This window comes from Topomyia yanbarensis, chromosome 1 (genome assembly GCF_030247195.1).
Source record: "Topomyia yanbarensis strain Yona2022 chromosome 1, ASM3024719v1, whole genome shotgun sequence".
NCBI lineage: Eukaryota > Metazoa > Arthropoda > Insecta > Diptera > Culicidae > Topomyia > Topomyia yanbarensis.
Window position 1 is genome coordinate 79,760,544 of NC_080670.1, and position 15,351 is coordinate 79,775,894.

The 15,351-nt window shown below is 40.9% G+C and overlaps 1 protein-coding gene and 1 long non-coding RNA gene across 2 annotated transcripts; one reads left to right on the forward strand and one right to left on the reverse strand.

Moving 5' to 3' along the window:
• Positions 1-250: 250 nt before the first annotated feature.
• Positions 251-2,174, reverse strand: LOC131676333 (uncharacterized). The gene is made up of 3 exons (XR_009303133.1): positions 1,772-2,174; positions 1,451-1,704; positions 251-1,389 (listed from the first exon to the last, which is right to left on the reverse strand). It is a non-coding gene; the product is annotated as an uncharacterized LOC131676333 (long non-coding RNA).
• Positions 2,175-11,168: 8,994 nt separating this feature from the next.
• On the forward strand, positions 11,169-11,849 carry LOC131696283 (uncharacterized). The gene has a single exon (XM_058984832.1). The coding sequence runs from the start codon at positions 11,169-11,171 to the stop codon at positions 11,847-11,849; it is 681 nt and encodes a 226-aa protein (XP_058840815.1).
• The last annotated feature ends 3,502 nt before the right edge of the window (positions 11,850-15,351 follow it).

Below are 15,351 nucleotides of genomic sequence, written 5' to 3' on the forward strand. Positions count from 1 at the left end.
TAGTTCATTGTTTCGATAGGTGATAGAAAACCATATTTGGGACAAATTGTTGCACACATCCCCTAAAATTTCAATAGTTAAAATAAATAATATAATAAATGCAATATCACACAACTGCTAATCCTATGCTCTCCCGTCACCCAAAATGCTACGTCATTTATATATAGACCCTTATGCAACATTCGAATTTTTAGGCATTAAAAAATGGAAATATAAAAATACATGTTTAATATGCTTTTCGTACGCCGATTTTAATAATCCATAAGTCATTAAAAATATTTTATAAGTTTTCTAATAAGCTACTAATAACACCAACGTATAGTTTTGTTTACATGTTATGTGCCTAAAATACGTCGTGTTTTCCCAGGAACTTGAATCATAACCCAGAACAAATTGCACGCCTTAAATGGTAACGATTAGCCTTTCATTTGAAACTAGTTTCGTTCAGGTCGATTCAGATACTGCTGAGATAATTGCTACTCGAATAGAATTTAACAATAGCATTTATTCTACAAACTATTAAACATTAGATAGCATGGTTATTACCGTTTCTACATTGTTCGACGCAGAATTCTATTAGTAGAATAATAAAATTTCAGGTAGCAATTAGTTTTACTGTTCAACGGAAAATGAGAGTAAATTTATATTGAATATCAGTTTTCAAGAAAAATATATGTAAAAAACGATTGTCAAGATACATAATTACCCCCTGTTCTAGTTGATTGTACTGTTACAGCGAAAATTATGATTTAGTTATTGTACATTTCTATTCGAGATGCCATCAGTGAACATACATTCAGACGTCTCAATTCATAGATCGGTACATAAGTCTCGCCTTTCCTCTGGGAAACTGTTTTTTTGGTTGGAGAATGACTCAATCAGCGAACACCCAAGTAACGAATTTTGTGCTGTGTACAGACGATTAGATAATTGTCCAATAATATGACACTAAAACTAGAACTCAGGACGACGAAAGCTAAAAATACAACATAATCATATTCAAAAGTTTTTTGGTTATGAGGCTATAGCTAGGGACTAAACAAGCATAGATTAACAGCTTCGGTTTATTAAAAAAGAAAAAGGTGCCCATTTTTCGGTGTCCCCATTTTATCAGTCTAGAATACACAAAGAGGCTGAAAAAATCGGGTCGTCACTGTATAAAATCTATCACATTAGTCGACGGTCTATCACTTCTACTTTTCCCTGGCGCTTTGAAAAAATCTACACTCTCTGCTATAGTACCACCAATCTAATTGTCGAGAACTCCGGCGACTCCGTCGGAACCAACATAAGCCCTAGCCGTTGCGTGCGATAAGCGTATAACGTCGATTTTTGTGGTTGCCGTCTATCGTGAGCCCGACCAGTCCTTTGAACAAGACACCGATAGTTCTGTGGAATGAAACGCAGAACTGTAAAAAATGTTAACTTTTTATACTGCATTTTAACTTACGTGGACCCCATAGTAACGGAAAGCGATCTCACTACGAGTACCAATCCTTCAGTAAACTCTCCCGGTCCTTAAATGGCGCATTTTAAGGGCTCATAAAATAAATTTCACTTCCTTGTACTAATATTTATAATTGCTTCACCTCTTAGCAGCTGTTGTGCGCACGTCATTTCATTTAGGCAATTGGAAATTTCATTCGAAAAAGGCCGGGGCAGAACTGTCAACAAATGGTATGATTGGTAGGACTCCGTCTGAAACTGAATGGAAACATTAAACAAATTTTGTGAGAATCACTTGGAAAACATTTGGAAAAATAACACTTACCTGCGAAATTATTCCTTGCACAGTTTATCTAGATGAATGGTGGGGACTCGGTGCTAGCAGTAACATTTTTGAAGGTGGAATCTGTGCACTACGAGAACAATAATCTGATTGATGGTTGTTAAACAGAAGCCTTCGCGATTTGTATTGCACTGCACGGGAGTGATTTTTTTACTAGTCCAACACTAGCGCTCATGCAAAAACAGCTGTTATGTTTGTGTGTGTACATTAAAAATCTCACTCCGCTCTATTCTCGTTCGTTGAGCAACTCATCGGCCCTAACCGTACGATTACTGTTGAGCTCTCTGATGTCTCTCGCGCAACATAAGCATGATTTGTTTATGTTGCGCACTGGTGTCACAGCGCGTCGCTTTACTCTCCCGCAACAAAAAGTCATCAAAATACCGATGAGTTGTTGGTGGATTTAAGAACGCGCCTAATATTTCTCTTCGTCTCATTCCCTACATCCTCCACTACCTCTACTCTCGCTTAGAATATTTTATGCACATAGCAGCACCGTCCGATCCCATGTTTGGATCAAATACAAATTTAGTACAACAAGAATTATCTGAACATCACACCTGAACTCGAGACAGATACAACCAGGAATAAGTCTGCCAAAACGAATACCGATACTCTATTGTTCTGTTATTTTGTCTTCATAATCGTCAAAACTTTCGATAAATCTAAGTGTTTAGTAGGACCGCACTTATAGCATAGAGAAGTGAATTTTGGTACCGCAGTATTAAAATAAATTAAACATCGAATTAGAGGGACACACAATCTTTAGAACACTAACACAGAACACAACGAGGAAGCACAAAACAGCGATGTAATATAACATACGAGTACGGCATGCAGTACGAACACAAAGGTACATATGAGGTTTAAAAATTGAGGGACATAGGCACGATGAGTCAGTCGAAATTAAAATCCAACGAAAAAGGGACAGTGCGCGAGATAAAATAAAATTAATAGGACAAAATAAAATTTAGTGTTCTTAAAACGGACAACGTGCTTTTCATAATTTAGAAAAAGGAAGCTGTGTCTAAAGGTGAATTATCGTACTGTTGGTGATTACGTGTACATTTAATGGTCCTTCGAGCCGGATCCCGCGTTTTACGAGAAGCAAATTTAATCATCTTGAAAAAGTTGTGGTGAGACCTTGCGGTTACTGGTGGATTGGATAGCCGGTGCTATACTTCGCTAGTGAAGCTGCTAGCAAAGCGGGAAAAACGTGGCTTGAGCCGCCATTGAACTGAATTAACTTCGCAACGCTTTGCGAGAAACAGGTGGGTGAAAATCTTTCGTTATTTTATTGCCTGTCCACTGTTCTGTGCGAGTTTCTATTCTTGTTCAATATATGAGCGCCTTTTAATATTTACCCGTTCAAACAAAGCGAAAAAATGAGCGACATTGATCTAGAGGTGTATATTGGGAAGCTCCAGCAGCGTTTGTCGAATCTGCAAGAATCAATGTCTTTTCTGGAAAACTTTCTTAAAAAATATAAGCCGGAGGTTCAGGTTCAGCTAGAGAAGCTGGAGGAATTCTTCGTTAAATTTTCGGATGTTGCAGCAGAATTAGAATCGTATTCGACGGACAAGTATCCGATCAATCTAAAAAAGGATAGTTTTGCGTTCGAGTCATTATACTATTCAATAAAAAGTGGTCTTTTGTCGAAGCTACCAAAATCAGAACCCCCGTCTCTTCCTCCCAGTTCAGCTGCTTCTGGATCGGCTATTGTTCACTCACATATTCGTTATCCCGAGCTGCTGTTGGTCAAATTTAGCCCAGAGCCGGCCAGAGGATTGGGTATCTTTTCGCGACAGTTTTGTTACTGGAGTGGTCAACCGGCCGGAAATCCATGAAATCGACAAGCTACAGTACTTGACGGGATTGGTTCAGGGCGATGCAGCGAGATTGATCGGTCATATAGAGCTTGGCGAGGAGGGATATGAGTCGGCATGGCAGCTAACGAAACGGAGATATGAGAGCAAACGTCGACTGGTTTTCTGTCATTTACAAGCTTTGTACGAAACCCCACCGATGCAAAAGGAGTCCAACGACGAGTTGCTGCGTCTGATTGATAGTTTTGAAGAGCATTTGTTCAAGCTGAAGCATCTAGGTGAGCCTGTTAACAGATGGAGTTCTAGTCTCCTCTATCATGTGTATGTGCACTTAGACTCGAACACAAAGCGGGAATGGGATCGACATTGCAACGCTGTCGATTCGTTGGAGCATGATCACGATTCTCTAAATGCATCACAGGACATAGTGGACGAGATGCCCGCATACACCGACATGATCCGGTTTCTACAAGGCTATGCTAAGGTTCTTCCATCATCCAAGCAAGTTTCTTCCATCAAGGGTGAACGTCCTTTCAAAGGAAACAGCAGCGTGCGGTATGCCTCTCATTTCACAGCAAATTCAAACCAGACTTCTTCGTCAATTCCCGGCTGTTATCAATGCGGGCAGAAGCATTACATATATCAGTGCCCAGATTTTCGAAAACTTTCAATCGGTCAACGTTATGAATTGGTGGACCGCAACGGATTGTGCAACAACTGCCTTCGCACAACCAAGCATACGGCGAGATCCTGTCCATCTAGAAATTTCAACCGATGCAGCAAAAAACACAACACTGCACAATACTGCATGATTCTAGAGCCGATCAGCAGCGTGGTCAGCAGAATCAGCAACCGGCATCGGGATCTCAGAATCAACTTGGCGCGCACCAGCAAGCATCTACTTCAGCAGGTCCATCAAATCAGAATCAACAATCGAGAAGTCGACAACAAGGTTCACAATCAGCTGGGTCACAGGTGGTGAGACAAGTACAGTCAACCTATTCAGCTACGCCAGCCATACAGTGTTCATATGCGACACAAACAAAACATCAAGATCGTATTGTGCTGCTTCCAACAGCCTTCATCAACGTGGAAGATAAAATGGGAAGCTGACTCGTTCCAGATGTGTGCTCGATTCCGCGTCACAATGCCATTTTATTTCGAATGATCTTTGTAACAAATTGAAGCTTCCACGCAAACGAGTTCCATTACCGATTATCGTTTCCGGAATCGGTTGCTCGTGGGCTAGTGTCACCCATTACGTAGTTGCCGAGATTTCGTCTCTTCATTCAAACTTTAGAGCAAATTTGCGAATGCTAGCTCTTCCCAATGTGACAATAAAGATACCAGTCCAAGATGTCGATGCTTCCGAGTGGGATGTTCCGAGTCATATTTGTTTGGCAGATCCAACATTTCACAATTCCAGCCGTGTGGATGTTATTATTGGGGCAGAGTACTTCTTCAGCGTGTTGCAGTACGGTCGAGTTGGGACAAAATTTACCACTTTTGCAGAACACACTTTTCGGCTGGGTTGTGTCAGGTGGATGTGGAAATGAGGATCCACAAGTGTCACTTCAAGCACTGTATATTTGGGAATTCTTGAAGATTTAGTCAAACGATTTTGGCAGTTGGAAACATTTCATGACCTGAGGGGATGGTCGATCGAAGAACGAGCCTGCGAGAAACATTTCGTCATCAACACCGTGCGTAACGAAGTAGGACGATATGTGGTGAGGCTCCCGCGCAGGGAGGATATCTTTGGACAGCTGAGGGATAACCGTTTTTTTTTATTTTTATTTTTTTTAATTGCCCACCACACTCCCCTACACCAAAGAACTCATACAAGAGCCCCTTGGTAGTGGACGCAACTTGTCTCAGCCCATGAACAATGGCAACAAAAACAAACAAAACAAATAAAACAAACTGAGCTGAGACAGACATTTATTGATGTGCAATTAGTTAAATATAATTAACTAAGGTGGAATCCCAGTGGAAATAGATTTCCTGTTAAGGGATCCACATTATAAATTAAATTAAAGTTAAATACTGCTGACGGATGTTTACATTAAATTACAAAACATTAATTAAATATTTCGTTAAGCCTATGTTTAAAGTACTGTTTCAATCTAGCCTTGAAGATGGTACGATTGTCGATTCTCTGCATGTCAAGTGGAAGTGCATTAAATTTGGTAGGGCCAATAAAAAGAGTGCGCTTTTGGCCAAGGTTTGTGGCTGCTCGAATGCGTTGCAAGTTACTATTTCGACGTGTTGAACGAGAATGTGTTAAAGTTGTAAAATGTATATTATGCTGCGCGATGGAGTTATGTAGATTGTCGTGTATGAATAATAGTGTTTGTACGTCACATAAGTGGGCTATGGGTAAAATATTGTGGGCAGCAGAGTACAGCAACAAAGTCGAATATAAAAGTGGTTTATTAAATATAATTTTCAGGGATCTGTTTTGTAGTGTTTGTAGCTTTTTAAGGTGAGAGCTCGCTGCTCGCCCCCATACCGATACTAAGTAGTTAAGTTGTGAATGAATGTATGCAAAGTAGTAGTTCAACAGAGCTCGTTGGGGAACAAACGCTTTAACTCTCCACAAAATACCACAAGAGGATGCCACACGCTTTTCGACAAATTTTATATGGTGTGTCCAGGATAACGTAGGATCTAAGTGTATACCCAAATATTTGAAACAGTCCACATTTTCAATTGTACAATCTCTAAGTTTGGGATGATGATGTGTTGGTAAAGTTTTCCGTATGGATCGGAAGATCATGTACTTAGTTTAGGAAAGGTTTAGTGATAACAAATTTGCTTTGAAATATTGGTCGAGAACACTTAGATCGTTATCGATCGAGTTAATAATAGTATTGACATCATTGTTGGGATAAAACAGAGCTGTGTCATCAGCAAACAGTCTAGGAGTTCCAGTAAGCCTCAAGTTACCTAGGTCATTAATATACAACAGAAATAACAAAGGTTCTATATTACTACCTTGAGGGACACCGATTCCAATGGGAGCAAGGCTACTACGTTCACCATCCACAGATACAAATTGCTTTCTATTCGTCAGGTAACTATGAATAACAGAATGAGCAATGCCCCTGATACCGTAACATTCAAGCTTGACCAGCAGTATTGTGTGGTCCAAAGTGTCAAATGCTTTTTTAAGGTCTAGGAATAGAGCACCAACAATGTTTTTACGATCCACTTCGCTCATTATTAGATCAACTAATTCAATTATAGCAGTTTGGGTGCTAGAGCCTTGTCTAAACCCATACTGAAATCTATAGAGGACGCTGTGTTTGTTCAAAAATTCTAATAATCTAGTAACAAATAATTTTTCGAGGATTTTGTTGGAAACGGACAGTGTAGATATAGGACTATAATTATTACAATCACAACAGTTACCTGATTTAAAAACAGGGATGACTTTAGCCACTTTGAGACAGTCAGAGTAATAACCAGATTGAACAATTATGTTGAAACATTGAGAAAGGATTCTGGAAAAAGCGCAAGAATTTTCTTTTAACATATTGACAGGAATGTTATCAGGACCACTACTCTTCTTATTATCTAGGCTATGTATCAGCATAATTACTTAGTTTGTTGATGAAGGACGCAAAAATATTGACTCACGGACGCGACGAACATTACTTAAAGGACAAATGTTTGAGGTGGTGGGGATATCATTTGACAGTTTTTGCCCTATACTAGAGAAGAAGACATAAAAAGACTCACAGACTTCTGAATTATTGTTGGTTTTTTTTACCATCGACAATTAGATTTATCTGGTCGCTTTTCTTTGCTAAACCAAAAATGCTTTTTAGGTTTTTCCATAGTTTTGAATGTGGTGTGTTAGTAAGATGGTTCTCATAGAAAGATTTTTTTACCCGTCGTTTAGTGGCATCTACCTTTTTGGATACATGCAATAGCATTTGCTTTAGATGTTGATCCGCGGGATTACTTTTGAGACGTTGAAGGTAATTGCTCTTTATTTTTACTAGAGTCTATAAATCCAAAGTCATCCAGGGACAGTGAGTGCCTTTCACTTTAACTGTTTTAGTTATTGTTTTCGTATGACGTTGAAGTAATGAGTTGTATGTGGATGCGATAGCTTGAATAGTAGATTCCGCGTCGACAATGACATCAATACTATTAACGAAGCTGGAAAACTCGTGGTTAAGTTGGCGATGGTTAACAATTTTTTTGGTAAGCAACATTGGTTCCCTTTCAGCTGTAATTTGAAAAGTTGTTAAGATCTGAGAGTGGTCACTCAGATTGTTAAATATTGTGTCATTGCGCACTCGATTTACATCGTCCAGTTTGCATAGCACATGATCAAGTATGTTTTCGCTAATTGGTCTGGTAGGAAAAACATTTATACAAATAAAGTCATAAGATTCCAACAGTATTTTATATCTTCTAACAATATTGTTATTAGCAAGATTAATTGGGACATTTACATCACCTACAATAGCGCACGAGTGCTTGGATTGGACTGAACACATCAAATTTTCTAAATAGGCTGAGAAATCATTGAAATCAAAGCTAGGAGGACGGTAAATTCCATGAACATCATAAAACTGTCCTTTGATAAACAGTTCGATGTGAATGTGATGAAATCCTTCTGCGGTATAGTTTTTTACAATTCTATGTTTGATAGTCTGATTGACATACACAGCTAAACCTCCGCTAGAGTGTTGCCTGCACGCGAAAAATGCTTTGAAATGTGGTATTTCATAGAGAGCACAATTGTCGTCTTTTAACCATGTCTCACCAATCACTATAACATCTATGGAAGTTTTACAACTGTCAAGGGTTTGCAAAATTTCATCAAATTTAGAGAGATTGTTTATACCTCTTACGTTCCACTGCAAAATTTTTAGTGTCTGGTTATCATTATTTATATAATTGTCATTAAAATCGTAAATATGGTCGAAAGAAAAAATTTTGATTGTATTAGCCATTGGATATGCATGAATTCAAGTTTTATGCTGGATTGTTAACTACATTCTTAATTTCGTTTTCGCTTGGGGGCAGATTGTTGTGGTGAAGAAGAGGCAGATTTTGCACTTTTGTAATTATTTATGATTCGTTCAAGGTCATGTTTGCTACCAATTCTTTCAATTTTAGAATGTTCATCCTTTTTTACTAAAATCATTCCTCCACGACTAGGCCATACAAATTTAATGTTAAGAAGTTTTTGGGATTCACGCATTTCTTTTAACAATTCTAATGACAAGGCTGACAGTTCTTCGCGGATCGCGACTTTCATTGCATTTCCGTTTACATTTAGTGCTTCATCAATCGTCGTAGTTAACAATGGGCCAAATTGTTGCTTTTTGTCAAGCAACAATTCTTTCAAATCTGTGTTTTTGAAAACAACTCTAATCGGAATTATAGCATTATTATTTTTATTGTTAGAGTACAATCTGGTCGACGAAACAAGGGAATCAGAGGACAAATTAACACCGGTACATTTAAACGTTTTCAGCACGAGATCAGTTACATTTTCGTTAGGCAGTGAGGGTAAACCAAGTATCATTACATTATTTTCTATTGTTTTCGTATTTTCTTTATCAAAATTCATTTCAAGTTTATTGACAGTGGTAGAAAGCGACAACTGAGAAGATTTTAAAGCGTTAAGTTCATGTGTTAAACGTTCATTCTCAGATTTTAAATCTTTGAACTCCGACACAATAGTATCGAACTTCTCAGACAGAAAATTCTGAGACGACTCTATAGCATTAGTTAGCATTTTGACCTCCTCCGTCACTAGCTGCATTTGAGCAGACACAACACTGACCACAGTCGCATTTAGTTTGCTGCTAATTGATGATATAAAAGATTTTTCATTATTTTGCATGTCAATGATGCGTTTATAGATATCTGTACATTTTACCGAGCAAAAGTAAGCTTTTTGTTTAATTTGTTTTGCTGCCACACCCGTAATGCCTCGGCATTTCAAGTGAACAGCAGCAAAACAATACAAACATATAAAAAGCTCATTTTAGTCGGATTCTAGTTGCTGACAAGCTCCACAAGTCATTTTACTTTCCCAATCCATACCGATCGTGAACGCTAGACACAGGCACTTGTAAAACACAGATCAACAATTAACGAAATAAAACAAAGCAAAAATAAATAAATAAATAAATAGAGAGCACATCAGTGAGGTTAAAAAAAACCCAAATGGGAAAAAAAACCTTGAATGAAACCATTAACCAGAGTATGCAGTAGGAACGCAAACAATTCGACATAGATCTTTCATTAGGGCTTAAATCGCAAATGTAAACAAACTGCGTTTTCGCTATTATGACATTATGCGACAAAAATACTACAAGATTGAGGTGAAAATTAGTTAAAATGGTTTTTAGTTCGATTTATAATTAAAGAAAACAAAACGGCGAAACATGCGTTTTCTTCGAGATTTCGACTTAGGCCCTTCTTCTCATATGGAATATAAAGGCTAAACTTACATTTTTTGACAGAACCGGGCGTACGGTTATTATTCACAAAATTATTCTTTAAACGGCGGTTCTATTATATAAATGATAAGCAATATCTACTAGGATCATGTATACTCGATAGTTGTTGCACATAAACATTCGAATATTTCGATATTTTCATGAAATTCGAAGAAAAGATGCACGCGCCCTATCATTTACATTGGGTTTCTATGCGCCCATTTGCTGAGCCCTATTAAAAAGTATACTGTCAAGCTCGCCCATTTACCCAGCCCTACCCAGCAAGACAGAGTCAGTTTAGCCCTTTTACCGCGCCCTTATGAAAATTATGTACACCGTTTAGCCCTTCCGCAAATGGTGGTTGCTGAAGGGCGAAATCACGACTGGGATGCAAATTGGGCGTAAGCATTTTTTTAGTTTCTACCCACTAAAAGCACATAGGAATTAAATTCTTTGTTATATTGTCATAAGGTTTAACCATAGATGCTTCCGGAAAAACATGGTCATAAAGTAATTTATACCTACAATAAAAACTACATTTAGAAAAGCATCGCCGTATACTGAAACTGATTTTTCTCCATTTGATTACATTGCGACTTTGGCCCTATTGAAAGATCTGTGTCGAATTCACCAGAGCTCGGTGTTCAGCACAGTCCACTGATGATATAGAATATATGGAGCACAACACTTACCCTTAAACAGTCCTGTAGGGTGCCAGGTGTCCGACTGTAAACCAAACAACTAAAGTGCCCCCCAGAATCTACTGATCAAGAGACTAATGCGGCAGACGGTACACAGCAATCGGTCTATCAATCAATTAAATCTGCCTCTGCACAGCCACAACACTTATAAAGAAGTTCACACCATGCCACACTTACTGTTTGTGGACAGCTTGCGCCCAGCGAGAATCCCCTTTACACAGATACAAGTGCCGCTGCCGAAAAGAGACAGGACCACTATCCACCGGCGATGCACCGTTCTGAGGTTCAACCACAGCCACTCAAAAGAGGTCAAACTATCACTCTTACTGTATGTAGACAGCTTGCGCGTAGCGAGCACCTCTAGCACACGCAGAGTACTATGAGCGCCGTTGCCGAAAAACGATACACAACGCCTGGCAGTGTATTGAAAGATGTACTAGATCACTTTTCCCGATATTGCGCACACCAATCGACGCTCGACCCACGGGGCAACGATTGCAGTGTCGCATGCAGGGAAACGAGCAACAACGCGGAACGACGGTTCTACTCTCTCGAACGTAGATTGGAAGCAAATGCAGAGCTCAAGGCACAGTACCACCAATTCGTAACGGAATACGAAGAACTCGGCCACATGAGAGAAGTCGACTATGGTGAATTGGATACAAATCCGCAATATTTTCTACCTCATCATGCGGTTCTGAGACTGGAAAGTTCGACAACAAAGCTGAGAACGGTTTTTGATGCATCCTATAAATCCAAATCTGGACTGTCTCTCAACGATGTCCTAATGCCGGGACCGACCGTGCATGACTCACTAGTCGCAATAGTTCTACGCTTCAGAATGCACCCGTTTGTTGTGGCTGCGGACGTGACCAAAATGTATCGGCAGATATTGGTTGATCCATCCGATCAGCCGTTGCAAAGAATCTTCTGGCGGTTTTCAGCCGATGAGCCACTAAAAGTCTATCAACTGTTAACCGTAACTTATGGAACTAACTGCGCCCCATTTTTAGCCACAAGAGTTCTCCAGAAGTTAGCAGAGGATGAAGCAGCGAATTAGCCATTGACGGCGTCAGTAGTACGGAAAGATTTTTATGTTGACGACATGTTAACCGGGAGTGACAGCGCACGCGGGTTACGCGAAACGATCAAACAAGTGATTGATATGATGTCATCGGCAGGATTTTCTCTACGAAAATGGTCGTCAAACAGCCCGGAGGTTTTAGTTAACATTCCCGTCGAGTTTCAGGAGTGCAAAACCGAACTTGAACTGGATCACGAGAGCTCAACCACCACACTTGGCCTTCGTTGGGTGACAACGTTAGATGAGTTACGATTCAAGCAGCCAAAGTGGAGCGAATCGGAAACCCTGACAAAACGTTTTGTACTCTCTCAATTAGCAAGTTTATTCGACCCATTAGGACTCATCGGCCCAGCTCTATCGAAGGCCAAAATCTTCATACAAACACTGTGGAAGTTGCAGATTGACTGGGACACACCCCTTCCTACGAGTTTTCAAGAGGAATGGCGAGAATTTCAGTGCCAGATTTACAACATTGAGCGACTAAGCGTTCCACGGTATGTTCTCTCCTTGAATAAGGCTAGTTCTTTGGAGTTACATGGCTTTAGTGATGCGTCGGAAGCAGCATATGGAGCGTGTTTATATCTTCGATAGATTTCGTCCGACGGATGTTGCACAATTCGTCTACTCACTTCCAAGTCACGCGTTGCTCCGCTCGATAATAAATCCATTCCGCGTTTGGAGTTATGCGCAGCTCTTCTGTTGGCACATCTTCTGGAAAAAACTGTCGAAAGCATTGGAATTAAGGCTGCTGTATATCTCTGGACGGATTCTACAGTGGTACTGAGCTGGCTCGCAAGCACTCCATCAGCCTGGAAAACCTTCGTGGCCAATCGAGTGGCGGAAATTCAGGAACTGACGCCACACGCTTCTTGGAATCATTTACCCAGCGAAGATAATCCAGCAGATTTGATTTCTCGCGGGCTGGACGGAACTGCGCTATTGAAGTCCTCGCTGTGATGGAATGGTCCACTGTGGCTAATCACAACTCATGTGCCATGACCAACGAAGTTTAATGTGACCGATAAAGCCAGCCGACACTCGCCGGAATTCGAATCCCGCAAAACAGTGGCATTACCAACAATTGCAGTTCAGGAGGATGTGGATCTTATCTCCAGGTTTTCAACACTTCATCGTCTACTATCTGTTTTCGCATGGGGATTAAGGTTTGCATACAACTGTCGTGCTACTTTAAGTAAACGTCGATCAGGGCCCTTAACAATCGAAGAGAAACAAGAAGCACTCATCAAACTAGTGCATCGTGTAAATGAAGAACACTTTCCTGCGGAATTTGCCGCTCTGCAGAAACAGAAAGCTGTTTCTAGATCATCGAGACTCCGATTTCTAAAACCAAGACTTGTAGACGGGCTCATTCGCGTCGGTGGTCGTTTGCAACATGCCAAGATCGCAATCGATGCAAAGCATCCCTTGGTATTGCCTGGAAAGGACCATCTAACGAAACTAATCGCCAGGGCAGAACACTTCAACACTCTTCACGGAGGTCCTCAACTTCTGCTGTCTACAATTCATCAGCGATTCTGGCCACTAGGCGGTCGAGATATGGTCCGACGCTTGGTTCATTCATGTGTCACCTGCACAAGAGTCAAGCCGCAAACCTTGGAGCAGTTGATGGGAAACCTTCCTCGTGATCGCATTACTAGCAGCCACGTTTTTGAAAACGTGGGAGTAGATTTTGCTGGACCAATGTACATCCGTTCCGGCATTCGCAGAGTTCAAACGATCAAGGCTTACGTGGCAGTGTTCGTCTGCCTTGCCACAAAGGCACTGCACTTGGAGGTAGTGATGAACCTGAGCACGCCTGCCTTTCTAGCAGCTCTTCGGAGATTTGTCGCTCGCCGTGGAAAACCAGCCAATATATATTGCGACAACGCAAAAAATTTCATTTCATTTCACAGAGTCACAAGAATGCTGTTATCAACTTTTGTGAGCCCGACAACATCAGATTTCACTTCATTCCGCCACGATCACCATCGTTTGGCGGACTATGGGAAGCATGTGTGAAATCAATGAAGTTTTATCTACGTCGGATCGCGGAAACGCACGCCGACCCATCTGATTTGCAAGCTCTAACGCCCGGCCACTTCATCATTGGAAGGCCCTTGAACGCCCTGCCCGAACCTGACCTGACCGCAACTCCGCCTAATCGATTAGCTGCATGGGAACGATGTCAGCAGATTGCACAGCATTTTTGGAAACGCTGGCATCATGAATACTTGACGTCACTTCAGAAAACATACCGCTGGTCCACCACAACGAAGAACCTCGCAGAAGGAGCCATCGTTATCATGAAGGAGGACAAGCAGCCACCGCAGAGGTGGCCCTTAGCAAGAGTCGTATCTGTCCACCCTGGAGAAGACAAACTAGTTCGAGTAGCCACGGTACAGACAGCGACTGGTGTATACACACGTGGAATAGCTAAGCTCTGTTTGCTGCCAGTGGAACTAGATCCAGAGCAAGCACCATCCTTAGCAAGTCCGCAATGTTTCAAGGCGGCCGGTAAGCCAGAAGGAGAACTCAAACCAGCAGAAGCAGTCGGTGGTTCCAACAACTTTGCAACGTCACGTCTTCCTGGAGCCCAGCGCTGCGGGCACAGATAAGTATCGAGTTTCCAATTTTCATTCAATGTTTTGCAAGACCTTACATTGGCTGTATATTACAGAGCTGCATCGATCGAGGACGTTGACGGTGCTGGAATCAGCCGAACCAAGCGACGTGCAGCTGAGCGACAAAAATAAATATATGCAACGAGGATGATTCGCGGGATATCGCGAGCAGCAACAGCAACGAGGATGGTCCGAAACAGCAACATCATGTAACCCGGGGAGTCACTACACGATGATGTTACATGATCAAGGATGCTGCTCAACGAGGTAGCAGCGACGAGAGTACGATACGAGAAACAGCGAAAACAAAGTGGACCAAGGTGAAGAATACAAAACATGAAATGTAAAAAAATACTATTAGTACAGAGAAGTAGTAGATAAATACATGCAAAATTCATGCGATAGGAATGTTTAGTAGGACCGCACTTATAGCATAGGGAAGTGAATTTTGGTACCGCAGTATTAAAATAAATTAAACATCGAATTAGAGGGACACACAATCTGTAGAACACTAACACAGAACACAACTAGGAAGCACAAAAACAGCGATGTAATTTAACATACGAGTACGGCATGCAGTACGAAAACAAAGGTACATATGAGGTTTAAAAATTGAGGGACATAGGCACGATGAGTCAGTCGAAATTAAAATCCAACGAAAAAGGGACACTGCGCGAGATAAAATAAAATTAATAGGACAGAATAAAATTTAGTGTTCTTAAAACGGACAACGTGCTTTTCATAATTTAGAAAAAGGAAGCTGTGTCAAAAGGTGAATTATCGTACTGTTGGTGACCCGGTGATCATTGATGCACGCAGCTGCTGGAAAGGCAGAAAAGCACGCGAGGATCCGGCAC